Source organism: Falco biarmicus, chromosome 11 (assembly GCF_023638135.1).
Source record: "Falco biarmicus isolate bFalBia1 chromosome 11, bFalBia1.pri, whole genome shotgun sequence".
In the NCBI taxonomy this organism is placed as follows: Eukaryota; Metazoa; Chordata; class Aves; order Falconiformes; family Falconidae; genus Falco; species Falco biarmicus.
Window position 1 is genome coordinate 8,748,101 of NC_079298.1, and position 24,203 is coordinate 8,772,303.

The 24,203-nt window shown below is 43.4% G+C and overlaps 1 protein-coding gene across 3 annotated transcripts in view; it reads left to right on the forward strand.

Moving 5' to 3' along the window:
• Positions 1 to 909: 909 nt before the first annotated feature.
• GLIS1 (GLIS family zinc finger 1) overlaps positions 910 to 24,203 on the forward strand; it is a 211,102-nt gene continuing 187,808 nt past the window's right edge. For all 3 annotated transcript variants that reach the window (XM_056356532.1, XM_056356534.1, XM_056356533.1), the window contains exons 1-2: positions 910 to 3,454; positions 4,235 to 4,618. In XM_056356532.1, the coding sequence (XP_056212507.1) occupies positions 4,267 to 4,618 (352 nt within the window). In that variant the 5' untranslated portion in view covers positions 910 to 3,454; positions 4,235 to 4,266. The remainder of the gene's footprint in view (positions 3,455 to 4,234; positions 4,619 to 24,203) is intronic.

A 24,203-nucleotide genomic window follows, 5' to 3' on the forward strand; every position in this document is an offset into this window, starting at 1 on the left:
GAGAAATCTCTTCCCCGTTCTGCTAAAGGGAGAGTATTGCTGTCATGGGGAGAGAGGCCAGTGACTGGTATTCACAAGGACACAAGGAGGGGAGACACCTGTCTAGCTCATGGATGTAGTGACAACACTGGGTGAATCAGTATTTGTTGTACAGCTTGTGCATACAGCGAAGTCATGGTGACCCAGGGCATAAAACAGTCTTAGCAGCCACGATTGCACTTGCTTGGCCTTTGTTCCAGAACCAAAACATACCAAGCGTCTTCTGATTCAGCAGGGAGAGAAGGGGAACTGCTTAACTCTTTCATCAGTACAATGATTCAAGGGGTACTTGTTCCTCCCATGTCTGTGGGCTTGCTGGAGGAGCCAAGTAATTGCTTTGGAACAGCTCTAGGCGTGGTGTGTCTATCAGGCACATCTTAGATCTGGAGGAGGATGTCCATCCACTGCCTGCTTCTCTTGCTCACACCCAGGGATGGGCACTCCCAGCCAGATACTCCCAGCAAAGACAGGGCAGCTGCCAAATGCCTCACTCAAAACTGAGGAAATGGTGGTGTAAGAGAAAGTTTGAGCCCGTGGGGCCTCATTTCCTATTGAAGGAATGTAGGAAAGCAGCTTGAGCTATGCAGTCTACATCTCTTTGAGATAATCTGCCATGGACAAATCTACCTTGCTGTGAAGGGCCTTAATCCTACACACTATTGAAGCTTGGAGCTGTGATGTGCTGCAGTCCGAAGCCTTCCTGGTTTTGTGTTTGGTTTTTTTTGTTTTGTTGTGGGTTTTTGTGTGTGTGTGTGGTTTTTTCTTTTTTCTTTTATTGGGGGGGGGGGTGTTGGTTGGTTGGTTTTGTGTGGGGTGTTTTTTTGTGTGTGTTTTTGTGGTGGTGGTTGTTTTTTTTTTTTTTTTTTTTTTTGGGCAGCTCAGAGGGTGCCCAGAGCTCGGGGCAGGCTCTGTGCCCCCACCTGCCCGCGGAGCAGCCCAGCCCTGGGCTATTGCTGAGCGAGTGGCGGCACCTGCCGGTATTTTGCAGAATATGCCGGATAATGGTGATCAGAAGAAATAGAATTAATCAGTGTATCCGAGCAGGATGCGCCTGGCCTGAGATAGGGAATGCAGAATGATGTGGGGTAACGAGGTCAGAGCATCCGAGGTGCCGAAGCTGTCCTTTTTCCTGCTTGCTGTGGGAAGATCCCTAACCATGGAAAGAAAATCTCTCTAGGAAGTTGCACCATATATGCAAAACTATGTGTTTTCTAGGAAACCCCCTCTAGTTTAGATATTTGGGCAGTGCGTATCAATATAGTTGTAATAATTTGCACAAGATGAGCCCGTGTCCAGGATCCACCTAAACACTACTTTTTTCTTGTACAGGAAGCAGTGGGATCACCCTGGTTACACTGTGTTCTGGAATAATATTTCCTTCAGTAAATTTTACAGCCTCTTCACGTCACTGGGGTTTAGACTGTTACCACAGTGTATTTGTGTCTTAAACTGCTGTTTCTGGTAGCATTGCCAGGTGCCTTTAGCATTTCCAAATCAAAGAGAAAGAGTGGCTTGGTCCTGAGGGCCCCATAGATGGATGGGACTGGGGAATGGATGTAGGTTAGCAGAGCACTGAGACGTGTTGTGTGGCTGTAGAGAACAGCCATGCAGAGTGATAATGTATGCTGGAAACTTTTACTTTGTTTTTAATAAATCCCCAGGATATCACCCTTAAAATTAAGTGTTTGTGCCAGCTAGCTGATATTTAGTTTTGTTTCCAGTAGAGGTAAGGTGGGAATCTCTCCCTTGTAGCATTTTGCTCCCACTAACATATTCTGAGGACACTTACAGGTTTTCAACTGCATTTGTCAGAGAGCCATTACCTTCTGACAATTTAAGATGTGGCCTTAGAGAATAAAAAGACCCTATTACTGCCCTTGTTGAGGGGAAAGGCTGGCAAGCTCCTCCTTTGGTAGACCTCAGGGCATTCACTCTGGGCAGGAAGAAGGAGAGGCACTGCAAATGAGACTTCATTAGGACTGCTGCTCCCAGAACTGCTTGTTCCATCTCAAGGTCTTGTGTCTTTTGTGGAAACTTGCCTCCACAGCATTCATAGCATTTGCCAAGAAAAAGTCATGTCCTCCTGTCTTGACCGTTCCTTTACTCCACAGGGTGGCATATGTTATTAAGGGGTTGGACAGAACTGCGAGCGAGGCACTCTGTGCTGCATGTGCATTGCCAAAAGATAAAGATATCTGTCATCTAGCTGTGGGACACTACTCAGGAGGGGCGTAGCAAGATGCTAGTTCAGTAGCTGTCCCTCCTCCTGCTTGTGCTAAATCTCCCAAGCCTCTGCTGTAGGTTTGATGTGAACAGGCATGATTTCCAGCTGGAGGTAGGTCTCATTTAGACCTGTGTAAATCAGATTGTAAATCAGACAGATCTGATTTACACCTGTGGAAATCAGGGGTGACTCTCAGTCACTCCTATCTTTGAGCTGTCCTGGTGTGTTACAGAGCTGCTGTGCTGATGGCAGCATGTAGGGCAGCAGGGCGCAGACACCCCTGAGCCAGCAGAGAGTGGGCTGGTAAACCTCGCTGGTGCAAAGCTGCACATCGTAGCTCAGCCTGCATTTGCTTGGAACCAGGCCCAAGCTAATAAACCCAGCTAGATTGCTTCCAGACCTGAGCTGGCCCAGGAGGAGCCAGCACAAATGTCACTGCTCTGTGCTGCATGCTCTGAGCTAGCCTCATTGTCCCTGCCGGAGCGGGCCAGCTCCAGGCACCTGTGGGACAGGAAGGGAGTGATGCATGGCCACCGTATAGAGAACAGCACTGAATGCACCCCAACCTGCGTCATCCAGGAGCTGCCTTGGCCAGGTTGTACCCCCCTCTGCCACATCTCCTGCTTCCCAGGCCCTTGGCCAGGCTTTTGCGCTCTCCCGCTGCAGTTGCTGTGGCTTTTGCACAGGAGTTGTTTATAGGGTGCTGGTGGGTGGCTGGGTGTTCGCGGGGGCCCTGTGGCACCCCGTGGTGCCTGCCTGGCCCGGGGGCAGCCGGGTGCAGGTTCCCTGGGGACTGGCACTGAGACCCGCGGGGCCTGCGGGCAGAGCGGGGGAAGGGTCCGGGCCTATGGGCGGGCACGGCGAAGGTATGGGGTGCCCAGCCCGCTCCCCTTCTCCAGCTGGGCGAGGCCGTGAAGGCCGGGCCGGCGGGCAGCCCCCGCCGCGCCGCTGTCAAAGCCCCGAGGGGCGGCCCCGGCGGCACAGCCCTCCCCCTGCCCGCCCCGACTGGCCCGAGCGAAGGGCTGGCCCCGCCGCCGCGCCGGGGTAATGGCCCGGGCCGCCTTCACTCTGGCAGCCGGCCCTGCGGTGGGGGAGCGGGGCTGAGCCCATGAGCCCGGCGCGGCGGCAGGACGAGGCGCGGGGGCGGCGGGAGCCGGCGGCCGGCGCGTCCCCCCGGGCGGCCCCTCCCAGGTAGGAGCGCGGGGGCGCGGCTGTCACAGCCGCCGGGGCGCTGCCCGTTCACACGCGTCGCCGCGACCGGTGACCCAGGGGCCGCCGTGAGCCCCGGCGTGAGCGCCCGGCGTTGGCAAACACGCCCCGCACGGGGCTGTGTGCGCTGCCGCCGCGTCCGCGGTTGCCTGGGCGGCCGCTGCTTGGATGCCTCAGCTGAAAGGCACCGGCCTCCGCGCAGCCCCGGCCGTGGGCCGGGCCCCCCGCCCCTCCCAGCCCGGTTCTCCTTCACGGGAGCGGTTGGGAAAAGCCCGGCGGTGTTGCCTAGAGAGGGAGGGAAGCGGACGCGCGGCGCCAGCCTCCCTGTCCCTCACGGGCGAGCGGCCACTCGGTTCTAACGACCTCCACGGCACCCCCCCCCCCCCCCCCCCCCCGGTTCTTCCCGCTCCGGCCGTATGCGCGTGAGAGCGCGAGCGAGGCTGTAGGCGCGCTGCGCGTCCCGCGGGCGGCGGTTAACGGCCGTTGGCGGCGCGCGCGGGGCTGAGGTGAGCGGGGGCTGAGGTGAGCGGGGGCTGAGGTGAGCGGGGCTGGAGGTGAGCGGGGCTGGAGGTGAGCGGGGCTGGAGGTGAGCGGGGCTGGAGGTGAGCGGGGCTGGAGGTGAGCGGGGCTGGAGGTGAGCGGGGCTGGAGGTGAGCGGGGCTGAGGTGAGCGGGCTGGAGGCGGCGGGGCAGAGGTGAGCGGGCTGGAGGCGGCCGGGCTGCGGCGGCCGCCGGCGCTGACACCCTGTGCCGCTCGGTGCAGGAGAGCGGCGAGGGCCCTGGCAGCCGGCGGACATGCACTGTGAGCTCTCAGGGGGTCAGAAAGCCAGCGCCGGGCCGGCCCGCTTCGAGGGGACCGATAAATGCCAGGGAGCGTCTCTGAAGGAACTGCCGCGGGTGACTCGTCCCAGCACTGGTAAAGCTCTCTTGAATCCTCAGATGTCCTTTAAAATAAGTGTCAGCAACGGCAGTGACCGTACGGAGACTCAGCAGAGCGCCCCTGAAATGTCAGCACCTCTGCTAGATTTCATCCCCAAAAGACCAAGCATATTCGAGAGGATCCCAATTCTGCCAAGGGCACAGGAGCTGCGATGTGCTAGAGGCTCTAAAGATTATTTTCAGCAGCAGAAACATCAAAGCATGAAGGGTGAGTTTAAAAATGCATGAACTGAATGCTAACACCACCAAAAAAAAATACTTACCAACCGACCAAAAACGTGTGTCGTGTTTTTAATTCCGCACACACCCGCGCCGATGTTTTCTAATTTGTTTATTTAACTGTAAGTTTTAAAACTTTTTTTCTGTGCACTTTGGAGCAGAGGATATAACAGTCTTTTTTTGCCATGAGAAGCAGAGTGTTTCTCAATATTCTTTAAAAATCCCAAGACCCGATGTTCTTTAGTTCTCCTGAGTGACTGCTACTTGGTTTGGTTGCTTCTTGGAGGCAGTTGTTTTGAGGATGGTGCTGAACACTGGGTTAGTCTGTCCTGTGCCTGAGCGTGCGTGTGGGGTGTTTGTTTGTGAGTATGCCTGACTGACAATAAATGCCTAGTTCTTATTCAGCAGTTTCACCACGGTTGCTTGGATTTATAGTTTGTATTTCAAGGAGGTGTTACAAATGCTGGATTCAGGCAGTGGCTCCTCAGACTTGGGATTCCTGGTGCCTGGAAAGGCATGCCGTAAGGTCAAATTCTGCTAGTTAACAAATGCCTAATTTTCATCTATCCATTGTTAAAGAAGTGGCGCTGAAGTTAGGTTAGGAATTGCCCACTAAAATCTGTAAGTTATCTGTTTGAACTAGAACTTGTTAATTGGCTGGAATTTGTTAATCGAAATTTAGTTTTAAAATAATCCCTATAAGGTATCACTGGATGGGATCAGAGGGAATTCAAGCATTCCTTTATGCTACAAAGCCACTTGCAGAGACACATGTGCATCTAAGGTTATTAATTATTAAAGCAATGTTTTCTGTAACATTAAAAAGGTGGTTCTCTTTTTTTTCTTCTCAGTCCTTTCTCATTCTGTTTTAGAGATGTAGATGCTGCTATCTTGTTGGTGTAAGACAGTTCCCACCAGGATTTTTTCAGTGCATCCCTTTCTATCCATTCTTCTTAAAAATAAAAGTAGACTGCATGCCCTTGAACTAGTAACATTTTCTTTTGTGAGCTTGTTACCTGGGGCGATAGCACCTTTCATTGCCATGAAGTTATGTTAATGAACACCTCAATCTGTGCTAGGTCTGTCCAGCTAAACTGTAGGATGTGTTTGTTCATCACCAGTGAATAGAGAGTAGAGCAGCAGGTTATAAATTACCTTTTTTATTTTTCTGTTTGTTAATGCTGCAATTGTCCTCTCCTGATTTAAAAAAAAAAGGTTGTTAATGTTTGGCAAGAATGAAATGAAGGTCTGTTACACAGAACCAGGTTTGGAGGGGGGAGAAGGAGGATTCACAAAGTATGAAGGGACGGCTACGAGTCTAGTACTGCTGTGCTGCTGTGACTGCTGCTTGTAGAAGGGACTCATGAGATGTTCAAGCCCTTGTGGTACCATGAGTGAGGTTGGTGCCACTTGACTAGGGTTTGTGCCAGCTTCAAATCCTACTTGTGCATTGCCCTACTCAAGCAGACTGTTGAAGCCCTTTCCTCCACCACCCCCCCCCCCCCGCCCCGGCCTTTTCCCTTTGAGCTACTTAGTCCTCTCTTCATGCATATTCCTCTTGTGCAGAGGGCAGGGGTGTAGGGAGGGAAAGAAGAAAAGAGTAATTTCCATTCATTTGGGACTTTTGTAGTAGGTGTAGGTGGGTGTGGGAGAAAGTTGCTAATTCATCTTTCCTGACTGATCAATTTCCCCTTTTCACCACTGGGAAAAAAATTGTGTTCTAAGTTTTGTTGCTGTTTTTTGTTTAATGTATTTTCTGTCCAGGGTGTTACCTTGTGGTTGCTTCAGTGTATGGGTGACTTGAGTCATGGGTCTAAGTAGGAATTATCCATGGGCAGGATAGGGTTCATTTACTGAGCATGGTGATTTGATGGATAATGTTGGATTTTTCTAAAGACAGCAGCACTAGGTTTTTTTGGATGGGTTTTTTTTGTTTTCTATTTGCTTTTTGTTTCTTTTTTCACTGTGAAGATATTTTCAGAAGCTAGGGAAAGTAAAATTTTAGGCTAGAGTCTGATTTGAAATGTGTGGGCTGTGCTGCTTCTGACCTGTATGGTGTCAGCAAGTGCCTTAATGTCCGCTTGGGCATTTTGGAGTTCTCCCACTGACTGCTGCAAGCTGCCAGCCCCTGCTCAGCACCCTATGCTTCTGAGTCAGCTCCACAAAAATAACAGAAGTCACTCAATTGCTCACTCTGAGCTAACTGTAAAGTCAGAGCTCTGTGTATCTGAAGCGAGCTATGCTGCAGATGAGAGCGCTGCTGATCTTTCAAGGAGTGGTGTAAACCATCTCCCAAGAACCTTGGTTCTCTCAGGAAGATAACGAAGCAGGGACAGCTGTATGTGGATACGATATAACAAGGTATAGCTAAGAAGTGGGAATGAGGGAAATATTCAGATTTACCTAGTAAAAGATTTTGGGAAGGAAACTGATGACAGCTTGATTTCAGATCATTGTGCTGTGCATCCCCTGCTTTCCAGCCCCAGAGTACCGTGTACCCAGTAATTCCCTCTGCAATCTGGGTTAGATTACAGAATGTGCCTCCTGGTTTTGGTTTATCCACAGTTGAAAGCTGCAAATAGGGAGGGTAAAAGACGCTCTTTAACAAGAGCAAAACCAATTTTTTATAGTTGTCTGTAAAAAAACCCCTTTTTTTTCTGAACATGCCTTTACTATTTTATTTTTTTTCAAAAAGAATGAATCAAAATGATACACTACCCTACTAATAAAAAGGTCAGCTTTGAAGTGATCACAATGGGGAAAATGCATCCTGCTGTTGTAATGTCTCTGTGCTGTTACTCCACTGCTTCACAGTGTTTAAGTTATGATCCTGCAAAATGCTTCCGTGCCTGAGCAAATCTTTTTGCATGAACAGCCAAACAAAAACTTGAGGGGTGGTGGTGAGGGTTACTTCTGGGAATCAGATCATTTGGGTCTAAACTTTGCAGTATGGAGCTGTTGGTTGTTTACCAAAAATATCAGCATTTTAGAATTGTACTTCATGTTTTGTTCTGTTGGGGAGCTGTTTAAAATAAACACTCAGTTTTCACCCAGCCTCCCCCTTCTGGTATGATTGGTTGTGATACACACCGTGCTTTTCTTGATCATTGATTTCCCTGCGTGTCACACAGCAGAGTAGTTGCACCCAAACAGTGCTTCTTAGAGGCATTTGTGGTCTGCTTGGTATAGAATAACTGTACCATAAGGTATAAAGTCCATTTTACGTTTTCCTGGGATTCTGTGGTTTTGGTTCTGTTTTGTTGAATTTCATGCTACAGTATTACCATTTTGAAAGTAACACAGGGCAAAATAATTATTGTCAACAGGAAAGAAACTTTTGGGAAAGAAAGGTTTGGTGGTGACAAGAGTGATCTATAAAGATATCAAATATCTCAGTTTTTTAAATGACATTGATTATGGTTGTTACCAGGAAACGCTTCTCCTTTTCATTCTTTTCCAGTTTCGTTCAGTGTACCTAATTTGTGACTCAGTAGAAATGACGAGATTTATCCTGTTAGTTGTGCCACTGGGAAATCATCCAAATGGCCCAGACCTTTGCAGTAACCACTTCAGATATTAACTTACAGTGGGCAAAACAATAAGCTGTTTGGGTTGCAGTACTTGGATATTTTCTTGTTGAGAGTATTTTTTATTCAGACAAGAAGAAAGTGGGTTGGGGTTTATTTTGTGGCATTTTTTGTTGGTTTTTTTTTTTTTCAGCTGTAGCTGCTTTTGGCAAACATACAATGTATTGAGGTGTATTAATTTTCCTCTGCTGTTGAGGAGGGTTGAATCTTGCCATTTCAACCCTCTGTGACTATTCCCTTGGTTAACAGGACAGTCCTTGGATAAGTAACAGCTTATACTGTTGGGATCTTGAGCAAAAGCATATGTTTTGATTATATGACTTATTAGGTGTATAAACTGGTCTTGGGCCTGATTCTGCCATTTGCTTTCATATACCTTGTCTGTGTTCACCTGAATTATCCCACTGGAGCAAATGGGACTGTCTAGAGTTGATAAATATTGTATGGGCTGATAAGGAGACAGGGAATGGGCTCACTGGTATGGAGATCTCTATAAACACTCTCAATTTTATATAGAGCTGTAGTTAAGAACTTTTTTTTCTTTTCACTGTAGTTCTCTTGCTTGCTGCATTTAAACTGTTCACTATAGAAAGGAATTGGAAGGTTTATTTGAATAGAACTTGCAGTTACAGAACTCCTTTTTATTTCATGGTCTGGTTTGTTGTTTTTTTTTTTTTAATTTTTTTTTTTTTGTAAGGGGGGAAAGGAGAAGAAACTGCAGATTGGAGAATGTGTGCATAAAGTCGTTTGGGATAAATTGTGACTGTCCTGTCCTTCCTTAAACTGGCTAAAATACTTACTTGTCTTGAAAAGGAAAATAACTTTCAGTTACTTGCTGCTGAAGGAAGTTCTAATGATTTGTGTTGCAAAATCAGAGTCACTGAATTGAAGATGACCCTTTCATGGATTTAATTTAAAAGAGGTTTAATTGTATCTAATAATTGAATTCTTTGTTATTTAAGGGTTGGTAGTAGAGAATATTTAGTAAACACAAACCAGAAGATCTGATGATTGACCTGTCATATAAAGGTATTCAGTACTTATATCATAAAAACAAAAAGCTCTCCTTTCTGCTTCAGGAAAAAATTACAGCTACTGGAAAAAATGAAGAGAATAAATATTGTATCTATCTTAGTATCATGTAGAAGTATATGTAACAACATAGATTATAGGAAATAAGTCTGATCTGTGGAAGAGATTTTATAACTTCTTGAGTTTTACTTGAAGGAATAGAAGTAAAAAAAGAATTTACTTGTTCTGGCTTTAAAATGTTAGTTTAACGCATGAAATGAAAAATGAGATAATTATATACTCTGCTAAATGGGTTGTGAAGAAAAGTATCTTTTTTCTTTTAAAGTAAGAAAAAATTTAAGATCTAAATCTTTCAAGTGCCTAAGTATGCACATTACTGTGTTCCTGTCAGTAGTCTCATCAACTACAAATACTTTGGCCTTAGAATATTCTAAATTATGTATTCAACTATATCTAAATGATTATTCGTATGTAAGAGTTCAACCCCGTACACATATAAGCTGTTAAAGTGTATGCTGAGGGTTTTTAGTAGATTTAAGATTATATTCTGGAAGTACTTCAAGGTTCTGTTTAGTAAAACTGCTAAAAGTAAAGTGAGTGTCTTCTGGGAGATAGTAGTACTTCATCGCAACAAAGTGTTTTGTTTTTTGGGTTTTTTTCCACTTGCAGTGGGCAAAAATGCTTAGTATGTTGAATACGAGGGACAACATTTTACTCTAAATGATTAATATCAGTAGGAATCTTGCCACTAACTTTTAGCTGGGTCAGTATTTCAGTCTTACAGAAGTTCTTTATCCTGTGTACAGGGAAAAAAGTTGTAGAACAAATAACAAGCTTGTATTAAATCCATCTGTAAACTGGGAAGTGGAATAATATATGGACTATAAAGAGAAATTTGTAGTACTGTGAATATAATTTCCATGTTCAGTACCATGATTACCATTATTCTAGAAATGTGAACCTCTGCTGTTTAGTGATTTTAGAACTGTTGAAGATGTTGATGGCAGAGTAATTGGAGAGGGAATATAGATGTAAACCACTACATTTTGTGCTCCAGGTTTCTATCATTATATGTCAACAAGCTCGAACAAGGCATGCAATCTAGTAATCATTTCACAGTGCATGAAACTGCTTTTAATAGATTGTTTTTGTTTGCTTTTTTTTCTCAGCCACCAAATGTTGTTTCCTAGCACATTGATGTAACTCAGAGTACAGGGTTCCAAAGCAAGGGCAGTGCTCACTAACTGTGGTACAGTGTAATCTTGCCCTACAAATGTGCAAACAATAGCAAAAGTATGTGTTTCTGAATATGGCACAGCTGTTATCTTCTCCTGAGAGCAGGGAGCGTTACAATGACATAGACAGAATGACCAGCTAAAACCGCTCGTGCTGGTTTATTGCGTTTAAATGGGGCATGTAAAAAAAGCAAGGGCCAGTTCTTCCATTCAGATAACTATCAGTTCAGCCTACTGCAGTACTACCTTTCTGCACAGGCTTTGCAGAATAGGGGCAAAGAATTTTCCTTTTTTCTTCCCTTGCTATTACATTTCTGGCATCCAGTATGTGAAATCTCAGTTGGAACCTGGAACTTTCTGTTCTCAGAATCAGCGCTTCACTAGTAACCTGGAACAAGGACTTTTTTTTTTTTTTTTTTTAATTGAGGTCATTAGTTTGGATATATTAAATGATTGTTAATGATGATTATTTGTAGAAAGGAGACTACTTGAAAAACAGATGAGGCATTGCCAGAGCTGCACTAAGAAATAGATCCAAATTCTGTGTTTTAGATTATTTTAAGGTTTTGAGCATTTAGGAGTTATAAGGTTGATCTCAGTGAAATCATCACAAAGTGCTATGCTTGAGCTCAATCTTTTTCTTTCTCTTTTTTTTTTTTTTTGGCAGTCTTTTTGCTTTAATAATTATGTCTGACTTTTCTGTCATTATGTCTGAATGTATGTGTGACTATTTTGCATAGTGGATTGGTAAGGAGCACTGTAATTGAATCTACCCGATCAAATTTATTCTAAGGGTTAAATGAATGCAAACCATCTTAAACTGCATTTAATTCTGGCATTTAAGTGTGATAAGAGGGCTTTGTGAGAGCTATAGATTTGCCAGTTGTTTTAGAATGAGGGGAAAGCAAATACATTCTTATGTGTTTTTTTGCATATTTAGCCAGAGGGAAAAACGACACTAAGGCGACATCACCACATACTGTAAAACTAACTTTTTAATACAGATCTCCATTGTTGTTTTAAGTGCTTAAGGGGTTGGTGGTTTGGTTTATTTTGGAACTTGCTGAACTATATGAAGTGTGTCTCTAGGGGCCTGGTATTTTAATACCTAGTAGAAGGTTGTATAACAGTAGATGATGTATTTTGCTTGCCTTCCAATGCTGTAAATAAATTACACGTGCTGGCTTAGGAGAACATATCTGAGGTGTAAATCAAAGGCTAATATAAGAGGAAAAACCCCAATTAGTAATATCTTGTAACCAATTAGGGTTTTTTATTCATTTATCTATAATCAAGAGATATAAAAGCAGTAATGTATATAACAATGTTAACATAAGGCGCTTCCCAAGAAGATGTAGAGGGTCTATGATTATTTTAAATAAAGTGCTGTGTTTCACTGCTTTTTCACAGTTTGCTGTGGTTATGTCACTTAAATACTGAAGTCAACAATCCCCTAGGCAAAAAAAGATAATATAATTTTAAGCGTATTGTAAAAATTGAAATTTGATAGCTTCCACTCTATAATCCTAACTAAGTTGTGGTTGTATTAAAAGGAAAGTAGATACATGTGTCAGTTTTGGAACATAATATTTTTTTAAGTTTAAAGAATGATAAATGTGCTTCAAACAAGCAACACAACAGTTTATTGATGTTTTGCTAAATATTACATGCTTAACACAATCTCCATTCCTTTATAATAAGTTTAAATATTAATTCTTTGGAATGCTAGATGCCTAAAGCTAGATAGTAATGCTGTGCAGTTTCAGATATCTAGGAGTGGGCTTGTGAAACAGGATATTTAACTGCAAGAGATGAGTAGCACATTTCAGAGTTATTAGGGCAGAACAACAATGCAAGAGGATGACTTAAAAGAAGTTACAAAATTTTCTGTGCATGAGGCTTAAATACCTTCGAGTTATTTATTTGAAATACAAGAGTAGATTTCCTATGTATGTAAGTTCTAGATTGCATTTACTTACTATTATTTTGTTTAACTTATTTTTAGCCGCCTGCCCCTCTCTAAAGCAGCTGGCTTTGATTTAACCTGAATCCTTCACTGAGAGCAAATGATCAGTCACTTACTGATGACTGTGTTATGCTCTTTGAGGGTACATCTCCATAGTGGAAGACACTTAAGAGAGAAGACTAAATAGGACAGGAAGGGTGCTTGAGGAATGCAGCAATTTGCATTCAGGACTCATTTCAGTCTAAAGCAGCTCTCCCTTACTGTTTGTTCCTTATGTAGGTCCTGCCTACCACCCAACCCCTGCCATCTGTGCTGGACAGAGAAGAGAGAGTTAAAGTGAGAACAGATAAAAGAGGAAATTTCTGTTTTAATACTCAGTATTTTCTGGGAAAATCCCAGAAAGGATTTAACATGAGGTTTCATAACTCTTGCTTTGCCCTGCTGCTCCTGCTGAAATTGCAGGGAGTTGTAGCATTGACTTCAGGAGGAGGCCAGTACTGAATGTTTTTGAAAGTCCTACCCATGCGCTTCTGGGGCACAGAAGAGAAGATGGAAGTGTTAAACTCTCTACCAGAGAGAAAAATGTGCCAGCAGAAGCAGCCCAGTAGCTCACATGCCATGGTCAGTCAGCATAGCACGTTCACCTTTAATTTTTCTTCCTGTTCAAGATCCTGCATGGGTCTAAAGCTGGTGTGATCTGCCATCATACATGAAACAAGCAAAAATGGTGAAGGATTGTGCCAGCAGTTGACATGGCCAAGTATGTAAATATTCTGGATGAAAAGAGTTAGGATGCTTGAATTCTGTTGTAGGCTGTACTACATTTTAGAGTAAGTCTGTGTACTGTTTGTGATATTTCTACTGCAAGAATGTAACAGAGCGTGGTGTAGAGAAAGACAAGCCAGTTTTAGAGCCAGAAACAGTGCAGTTGTTGTGGTACGCCATCAGGGCCAGCTTAATTTTTTATGCCGAGGGACAGTTTGTTAGTTCAGGTGCAGTGTTTGGGTGAGGTGGCTGTGCTCTGAGATCTGATCTGGTGTTGTTGCAGGATGCGGCACTACAACTTGTGGCTGTATCAGCCTGGGGTGGCACTTGCTTCAGCGTGGCTGCACCCCCCTTACACAATGTGCATGTGGACCAGATTTCTCTCTTTGTTATGTGAAGTATGTGGTACTTGCCCTTGTTGGTAAGTCTCCTTGAGTGTGGGTGGTGAAAAGTGCAAAATACATATTTTTTTCTTTCGGAGAGTAAGGTTTTTAATGGAACATTTTAGTCGGGCTTCTTACTGCTTGGCATCTGGTGTATGCTGCCAGTTGAAGAATTGTTGCTGAGGAACAAATTCTCCCATTTATTTTAGTGCTTGACACGCTGAGGTGAGGGAAAGGAGGCTACATTAAGAGAACTGTGTTGGAAATAGCCATTAATAAGTACCTGTTGGGAGGAAAGTCTCCCTCATGGTTTGCTGGATGAAGCAACTTCAGGGTTGCCCTTGACTTCCATCAGATGGAAAAGTCTCTTACGGCAGCTGTTCTTGAGGCAGAAATCACCTGGTAGATTGTATGCCCCGTGGGCTTGAGGTGCAGGTAGCTACTATGAGGTTCCCGAAATCATCACTCTTGCAGAACAGTTTGCACACAGCTGAGACTGTCCCCCAGGACTTGAAGAAAAAGCACCACTAAATTCCTCCTTTCTGGATATCTGATTGTTATAATGTTTAGTTTCCTTAAAGTCATCAGAGCTGGTTTATATTCAACTGAAATGGAGCTGGCCTGATTCCATTATCCCTAGCTCTGGTGCAAATCTGAAGTGACGCCATTTTAAAACCAAGATGTGGATAAAAAGGAGGCAGCCTTGAGCCTTCCAGGGCTCAATGCGTATAAGTTTTTCCTGTAAATATGGACTCTGTTCACTTGGCAAAAGAAAAAGATGTCTCACATTTTTAATCTGAACAGTTTTGCTTCTTATTTTTCCTCTTGCCAGCTCGCCACAAATTGGCTTATATTCTTTTTGTTTGAGTTCTTGAGTTATTCGATAAGGTTTGCTGACTTGACATATTTTTGTGGGGATAAGCTACAGAGTATGTGTGTGAATGGTTCTCTTTTCAAAACAAAGATCCCCATGCATTTCAGCATCTCTCTGATTTGAATGGGCGTGCAGGAAATTTAAGGGGATGTTTACCCTTAGAGCCCACTTGCTCTTTCCTTGCCCATGAGTCTCAATAAATTTTTCTTCCTACTCTCTTAGCCTCCTGCCTCTGTCTTTTAGTTTGCGCAACTTTGCTGTTGGCTTATTTTTAAATATATGTAAAGGATTGTAACTTGTATTGTGGGCTAAATATGTGGAAGTATGGCAACTGGTGTAAATAGCTTTTGGTCTGTTGAATGTGTAAATACTCAAAATCTGCCAGGGTGATTTGGCTAGCTTTTATTGGAAACATTATTCATATGAGATCTCCTTTCTCTTACTGCATCCTGTCAGAAGCGGTTAGGCAGAGATTACTGGCATATATACTCAGGCTGCTTTGTCAAAATTTGCTTTTATGCCTATTTGCTTGTAAGTTTGCTGCCTCCACAAATGCTTTTACATTTGTGTAAATTTTGCAAGATTAGTTGTAGAAAGCCAATATATAAAGGGGACCAAAATCTAGAAAGTGAGGGCAAACTGCTGGAATGACTAATCGTCAACAGTGTTTTGAACCCAAGTCTATTAGTGTCATTAGCTACAGGTACAGTTTATTTGGAAAGTTTGAGTGAAAACACTGGTGATTTGCAGAGGCTTGCTGCTTCAGTGGTACCCAGGTTAAGTTTCTCAAAATGGGACTAACCTGCTTGGGAAACTTTTCTTGCTAAGCGTTAGTGTTAATGCCAACAATAGAGTTTTTATTAGCTGCTGGAGAAGTTGCTGGGAGACTTGAAAATTAAGAACAGTAAACATTAGAGGTGATAAAGATGTTTTATGCATGGGGTAGATGTTTCGGCAGCAAGCAGTCACTCTGAAGTGACACAGAGGCAGTTTCAGAGCCTGGATAATCTAAGACTTGAGAGGAAACTTGGTGAAAAATAGCCTCACAACCAACTAACATTTAGGTAAAAATGAATTATGATACTAATTACCGCCAGAGAAAACAATCTGTAAGATGTGATATGGCTTCTAGCATGAAGGCTCCTAACTACAGCATTTGCTAGTTTTATGAGCAACCGAGGTTTAGAATCTAAGCTAGATACGAGAAAGACCTTCTAAACATGGAATCCACCAATTTATAGATCAGAGTTGTAATTCACATGCATGGTGCCCACACATCCTTCAGATGCATCAGTCTTGTTCTGCTGGCATGGGAGAAAAATCTCCTTTCTGAAGCCGAGTGTGGCTGTACGTTTTCCCTGTTGCTACCGAGTGTGAAATGCACCTGGTATTCAGCACATTCTCTCTCTTCTACATTGGTTTATTCTTCCACAGAGATTATGTGGGCACAACACTAGGAAGGATATTAACTAGGAGTATGCTTAGCTTTTGACATGGTGCCCAAGCAGCCTGTGGGTTGTTTGTCACTGGAGTTTTTAAAGACAGGCTGGATGGAAATCCTACTGTGGGACGTAACTGTTTGGGCCTGACCATCTCTTTCCTGTGACATTTTTAATTCCCACACTCAACTGCTTCGGCACTACAAAGAGTTACAAGATGTCTCAAACTGCGATGCTCCAGCCTTCTGTCATCTCTGACTTACTGAACAAAGTTCAAATCCCTCCTTGTCTAACACTGGTGTTTCTGGCCACTCATTTGTTTGTCAAGAAAACGAGAAAGCATACAATAAAAACCAGACTGAGTGAAGGGCTCTAAGAGCAGCAGTTGGGAGAGCCAGTGGTGGGACAACTGGGCATGGAAAATGATTGATTTTTATGTGCAAAGCAGTTGTGAAACATTCTGTGGCATTCTGGGGACATGCCATTGCTAGCAAATGATTGCCTGTTGGGGATAGAAAATGCCAACCATTGTTCAGAAGAAGGAAATAGCCTTATTGATACTGAATTAGGCTCACATTGAATTATTATCATTATTATTCATTCACAATGCATCCTGTTTTCCAAATACAAAAATTAACTGACCATGCTGAAGTCCTCCAGCATTATCGGCCTTTAAGTTGTTCGTCATATCTGCATCCTTATGGTCCATGTGGAGTTTAGACTGCTTAGAACTGGGGATGTATTGTGGTGGAAATCTGTATTAACAGAGCAGCTGAAATAAGCTTGTTTGTTTCTTACAACAAGCCTGGAGTGAGGCTGGCAGAGGTAAACTTGCTGGTAGATTAGACTTAAGCTTCTGGAATATGTTTTGAATTGTCACAAGCAGTGTTGATGACAGAAAAATGGTGGTATAGAAAACAATAATGTTGCCTTTTGAATGGAGTAAAAACTGACTTATCTATAGAAATGGAGATGCGTAACAATAATGTTTTGTACAGTGACAGTATTTTGTATACAACTCTGAAAGTTTGGGTTTTGTTCCCAGTGTTATCTAATAGTTTCTACTGAAATTCTGACAGAAAATAGAAAAACACTGCCAGTAAAGTTTGTCTGTTGCTTCAGATTAAGGGAATAATGAGTAAAAATTAGGAAGTGACTGGCGTGTGGCATGGATTTCTTAAGCAATGATCAGGAACTGGACAATGAATATTTTCATATGGTCAAACACTATACCTTGGTATGGGGAGTATCAACTCTTTTTATAGATGGGAGGCTGTATTGTCCTGGAAAGCAGTGATGCTGAAGAGGATTGGGATGTCATATTCAATTGGTATGACAAAATAAATTTCTAATGGGGTAGAAGATGGTATGACACTTTATTAAAAAGCATAGAGAAGTGATGTTAGCTTTCTGTTAAGCATCACTGTAGTTGCAGGAAGACAGATTAAAGCTCAAATGGCTTTGAAGTATCAAAGAATTTGTGGAAGAACTGGAAGGTTCTAACTCATATGTGGTACTGCTGAACTAATGAAAGATTAGAGGCAATGTGGTGGTCTGCTCTGGAAGCCCACCAGAGGAGAAAATATGTGATACTTGAGGGTTCTTTTGAATGCAGATAAATGCAGAACAGCATCTCATGGATGGAAACTGAGAAAGATCAAACAAGAAGGAAGACTTGTGTTTTTGACTGCAAGCATAGCAAAATGTGATAAATCCTCTGGTATTTGCAGTTGCTGATCCAGGTTTGGAAGTTCCAATGGAAGAAATGATTAATTGCAACCATGGACAGTTGCATTCAATGGTGGAATCACTAGATGAACAAGCTGGACCATCCCAACAGCTGCCACTTGCACTCTGTAAAAAATGGGATTCCAGGCCATCTCCTGCTGCCAGAACTGGCAGCATGTTTCTTCATGTGCTTTCTGCATTGCAATCTTTGGGCCTAACACCCATATTGAGACCAAATCTAGGACCTCATTCTGGGTTTCATGACAAAGAGTAGAGGGCTGGGGAAAGAGGAGCATTACTGCACCACAGTCACAGTTTTGACAGTAATTATGGTAAGGCAATCACTAGCAACTAATGTTTCCTCCAAACCCGCCCTTTCTTTCCTCTTGTTATGTCTCTCTCTTCAGCAAACAGCACCACTCCTCCTTGACTAGACTAGCCTCTATTCAGAGATCTTGTGATGGAACCTACCGTCTCATAGGACCTGGGCTGAGACCAATTAAAACCAAGTGCTGGGTTTAAAACCTGGACATGTGGGGAAAGGGTAACAGCTGTGATCTTCCTTTTCTTACTAAGCGCTGATGATTTTCAACATTAATGTCTTCCCTTTCTTTGCTTTCTGAAATGAAAACAAAGGCTCATAGCCTCCTTACTAGCATAGCAATAGTGACATACTAACACAGTTACTAGAGCAAACATTGTGGCCCTCTCTGGTCATGATGTTTTCTTTCTGTGGGGAGACTGAAATACTAACTCACAAATAATGTCTTTAGAAGTCATATTAGTCACACATTTTTAAGACATTCCAAAATCATACCAACCTCCTTCTGAGCTTGTCTGTTGCTACCAATGATTCAAAGTTTTGAAAACTCTCCTTTAGTTTTGATTTACATTTTGGTCTTGGGCACTTGTTATTTCTGGCAAATGCCAGCTCAGTTTCATTAAAGAAAAATCTGTTTTACAGCCACACGGCTCAGATCTGCTGCGCTTCTAATAATTGATGGCTGGTTTCCTTATTTCCTGCATTGTAGAAAAATAAGGACCTTGTTAGACCCAAACAAGCCTGCATAAAGTCACAGTGTGAAACATCAGGTTGGGGGTGAGCAGAGCAGCTGTGGGCAGGTTTTACAACTTCAGGCCACAGTTGATTGAGTCAGCCAAAGGAAACTGAGAGATACCCATGTGACTAAAATTCGGCTGAGTTCTTTGGCTCCCTGGCCTGAGATTTATATTTGTGACACCTTCCCCCTCTGTCAGTCCCTGGGCCAGACACAAGTCTATGTCTGTATATGTACTTAGGGCTCCGCACACCCTGTGGTGTGGCCGCTGTGCCCGTTGCTTGCCATGCCACCATGGGACATGGCTGTTTCCAGTGTTGGCTGTCTTGCTCCAACAGCCCACAACAGTATGAGTGTGTGCTTTGGAAGAAAGCAGCTGCCATGTGGTGGGGATGAAAAATCAAGAGCAAACACTTTCAGAATTTCTGCAAGTGGGCAAATTAATTTCAATCCGAACTGTCATCACAAGGGCCTTTTTTTCCTTCCCTTTTCCTTTGGGTGGTATCTTTGATTTATATTTCCAAATGGGGCAAGTGATTGCCTTTTGGTGCCCACTAAGAGCATGTGCAGTTCAATCTCTTTATAGACTATCAGTTACAGAACCCTATCCATTTCTTGCTTTATGTTAGTGTGGACAGGTTTCTTGGTGGTTTTTTGTTTCGTTTTAAGAGCCAGTGAAACGGGGGGATGCCTATGTTAACTGAAAACAATCTGTAAATTTTAACAAGCAGTTTGTGTCTGTCAGATATTCTTCGACAATGTCAGATGCCTCGTATTGTGTTGCCTCTCCATAAGCCCGGTAGTAGAGACAGGATCCTGCCTTAGAGATCCACAGGGTTGAATGGCTCCTAGGAAGCCAAGCAGTGACACCTGAACAATGTTATAAACGGTGAGCTTTTTTTCATCTACTTACCAGATCCAGTCTGTTTCCTTTGAGAACTGGATGGTTATTTTCCGGCAAGACAAGGTGGTGAGTCTCCTAGGCATTCCTTTGAAGGACTTGCTCCTCAAAGGAGGTGCTGAAGAATTTGTAGGAACTGTAGAACTGTTGAAAAAAAACCCAAGCCTTAAAGTTTGCTCTGCTAAATGTTTGATCCAGAGAAGGGGTATTTAGGCACCTAACTCCCATTGACGTCAGTGGAAATTGGGTGCCTAAATACCTCTCTGGATCTGGTGTTTAGACTTCTGGCATTGAATGTTACATAGCTCATGCTTTCTGTGGGTCTCCTTTTATGGCGTCTTCTGTGAGTGGTGCAATAGTATTAATTTTGTATTCTTCCCATCGTGAGTTCCAGCACATGATGCAGGCAGTTGCCTAGAAAGCTATGCCATGTAATAATCTGTTCCACAAAGGAGTTGAGGCCTTGTAGGCAAGCAGTGGGGTGGGAGATCGACTTGGAGAAAATACACAGCTCTTTTATTGATTTTGTGTTACTGAGGTGGGATGACTTTGACCTTGGGGGACTTTGTTGAGGGGAGAACTGAAGTGACATACTAATTTGTTTGAATGAAAATCTAGGGAAAAATAGATTTTTGTTGGCATTTCCTCTATTTAGTGCTGATCTTATCACATTGGTTTAGTAGCAGAGCTCCTTTGGCTCCTTGCCAGGTGATACCATTGGGGTCCACCTGAGATGTGCAAGATAAAAGATCTCAGGAAATTACAAGAAAAGATAAAAGACTTTCCTATCAAACTGTTCTGAAGTGTAGTTTTCTGACCCAGAAAATGAGCTTTCTTTTTAAAATTTTCTTATTGGAAAAAAAAGGAAACACAAGAGCTGAGAAGTGGAACCTGAGGTTTATATGGGCCCTGAGAGCAGCTGTAATTAATGCAGGTTTTTGGAAGAGACTTGTTCCTTTGCTAGCAAAGGACACTGGTGTTCAGCCAGGTTAGATGTAGCTTGGGAGTAAGCACTTGTGAACTGTGTACCATACACCAATTATGTGTCTGGCACTGAGAACATGAAGTGTCCTCTCACTGAACATATAAGATAAAATACTTCATGTACTCCCAGTGTGTTCTGTGAGACGCTTCAGAGGTCTGAGTTGCTGCCCAGCCATTTCAGCTGGTTTCTAAACTCTGACTTGTGATGAAGGGCTGCATCGGGGTGCTGTGAGAGTTCCTCTGCTGGGTGCTGTGATGATTATCACCCTGCTGTCTTGTGGGTGCTGTCTTGTGGTACTGTGTAATTTACAGTTTTAATATGGGCCCACAGGTCTGATAGTACTGCCAATTGAGCAATGGGAGAGTAGTTCCTGTGGTGACAGGAATATCCTTTGTCAGCCCCTTCCTTGCAGAGACTCACAATAGTGGGCTGTCAATCTGTTTTGATTATTTTCAGGTAAATTCAGTAGTGATGCTGAGCAATACTACAGGAATTTTGTGATGCTGGAATGCCTTTATGGCTTTGCATGAGATGCCAGCCACATCAGCATCACTGGCTGAATGTGAGATTTGCTTGCCCAACTCCTCCTCCCTTGCCTGTATCTGCTGTCATTGTCGTCTTCATGTGTTTTAATCACATGGCCTCTTCCCATCCCCACAACACCCAGTCACAGCTTTGGCTGACCTACGCTGGGACTGACCTGCCTGGTACCAGGAAGCCATGATTGGGAAACTGGAGGAACCCATAAGAAGGTGTATATCCCAGGTGCAACTTCAGACCGGCAGTGCTGTGAGTGCAGCAGAAGCTGAGGTTTGCTTGCTGCCCTGCACAGGTAAGCACAGTGTCATAAGGCACATGGATGTTCTTTGGGCAGTTTTAGTTGGAACAAGGGAAGTGGACACTCCTGCGACAAGATGTAATTCTGGCAGATTATTTAACAAAACACGGTTGGCAGAGATTTGGGTAAGTGAATGTTAGACCCTGGTAACTATATAGAGAAGTGCTGTACCTTACCAGTTCCTGACTAATAGTATTACCCTGTAATTCCAAATGCAGTGGTAGAGGAATCAGAGAGTTACTCAGATTGTAGATATACAGCTCCCATTTTTCAAAGGTGAATGTTTGAGAAAGGAATGAAACCTAGAAAACTCTGTGTGAGGACTTGCATAAAACTGTTTGACATTAACTTCAGCTGTTCCCCACAGGAGTGAATGCTCCAACTGCAGAGTTGGGCAGGGAGAGGCAATGTGTTGACCCATTTCTTTCTGAAAGGTGAATGATGAGCAGGTCAGGACACCCAGACAATCTGTGTACATTGTACATGATCTGTTGGTGGCTGAAGGGTTGGGAGAAGTTGAAGGTGGGATTGGACATGGGAGGGAGGGAACGCTGGGAAAAGGCAGGAGGAACAGGAAGAGTTAGAAACCAATGGAGATCAACTACTGTGGACATGAGTATAGATCCATCTGCACAAAGAGGTCAAACTGGACCTGCAGGAAGTAGGTGTGTGTGTGATCAAAGTAGTCATTAAGGAAAAAAACAGATATTCTTTATTTTCTTTTTAAAGCTTCAAAATTGCACTATTGATTTGTAGGCCGCTTGTTCCTCAGATTTCACAGTGCATGAGAGGAAAATGTTTGACTTCTATTCTCAAGGACTCTAGAGCTGTTGACAGTCCAGTTTCCCTGGTTTTAGCCAGGAATCCATTCACAACTTTCTAGATCCTGCAGAAGTCAGTGAGACCTCAGGAAAAGAATTTTGTTTCAGGCAGAGCTAAATTGAGTGAGCCACCTAGCAAGCTGGCTGGCTCTAGAGCACAATGGGCAGCATACTGCACAGAAAGGTGCTGGGGGATGGACAGGCACCCCAGTGAAAACTCTGGCCCTTCTCATTGTGCTGCTCTAGAGCAGAAGGATAGGCAAGGAAGTTGTCTAATCCAAAGCCCACTGGGTTGGTAGGAGCAAGGGGCTGTCTGTCCCACCACCCACAAGCCACAAAGCACTCCCCAACAGCCTGTAACAAACTGACATCATTAGTGGAAAATACCAAAAGCCACAAACTGCTGTGTGCCATAAAGAGAGGAGAGGCTGGAAGCACTGACCATGGCCTGCAACTCTGGAAAGGTTGGGAATTTCCTTAAATAAAATTCCCAGATGACCTAAACATCAAATTTGATCATTGGTGTAAGTACCAAAACTGAGTACTTCATGTTACTTGCATACTTGGAAAATCAGAGGAAAGGTGACAAACTGGTGCCCACCAGTGCTGGAGTGGAGGGGCCCCGAGGAGAGCTCACAGGGATCCTGTGTGTGCTGTCTGGACTCACTGGTGTTTACAGCAACCACATTTCTATCCAGCGCACAAGAGAAGGTGCTTTCTCCTCCTTCCCCCCCAACTCCTTTCCCTTTCTTCCCCTCTCTCTTTTAATAACTGAACCCAATGGCTCCTCTGAGTTATGAGGGATTTTTACAGCAGAGTCGCATGGTGGAGAGACCTGGTTTTCATTGTGCAGTCCGGGATATCAGTTTTAACCCAGAGGCAGTGATGTTATTTAACAGGTGCCTTAAAGGCATAGTGCTTATTTAATCACCGTCTCCATATCAACATTATGTAAATTGAAATTGCTTAGGTATGCAATTAATTGTGAATGCTTTAGACATTTTTAAAGGCATAAGACAATACCTGAAGTTCCATTTTAAGAATATCCAGGTCAAAGGACACACATGTTTTTATTTTCTTATTTGAGGTATAATGTGTTCAAGGCAGATTTATGGCACAACCTTTGTTTATTGACTTGTACTTTTCCACATGAAACTAATGGAACATGACAGATGATATTTATGAGGCATGTGTTCTTGATTAAATCATGTTAGACATTAAAACCTGATAAAAGAACGTATTTTAAAGGGTGGATTAATAGAAAAGGAGGCAGCATTGATTGGGGAGTTTACACGGAACAAGACACGTTGGTCTTAGACTGAGTATTTATAGGTGAGATATGTGGTTATAAAACTTTAGAAGCTGAACAGAAAAAGATTAATAAGCTTTTGCTCTTTGGAAACTTTGAGTTTTGTTTTTCTCCCTTTGTGAGCCACCGGCTACCTCGTATTTCTGGTCTTTCAAGTGAATTTATTCAGTTCTGTTTAAGAACTTGTGACCCTTTATGGCCTACTGATTTTACTGTTGGCCCTACATGTGTTCTGTATGCTTCAGGATTCGCAGTCAGAAGATCTGTGCAAGCAGCCTTTGATATTGCTACAAACTTCTCTGTAAACATGCTCTAAATTCAGTTTATACGGGTGCAAACTGGGTAAATCAGCAAGAGTCAGATGGAACTGCTTGTCCCCACCTTGATATCTGGGGCTTTGCACAGAGTTCTTGCTAATAGGTTAGTAGGGAATCACCCTGTCTAGTATTTTGCATGTCAGTGTAAGAGTACCCTTGAAGTATTTCCCATGGAGAGCAATTAGAGGATTTTTGGTGAACATAAGAATTGGGAACAGCTTGAATTTGTTTTCTTGTCTTAACTGGATATTAAGTCTAAAGGGAAAGCAGATACCTGCATTCTGCTTTCAGTTACACAGGTGCAAACCTGGAATATTTCCACCGATTAAAACTACA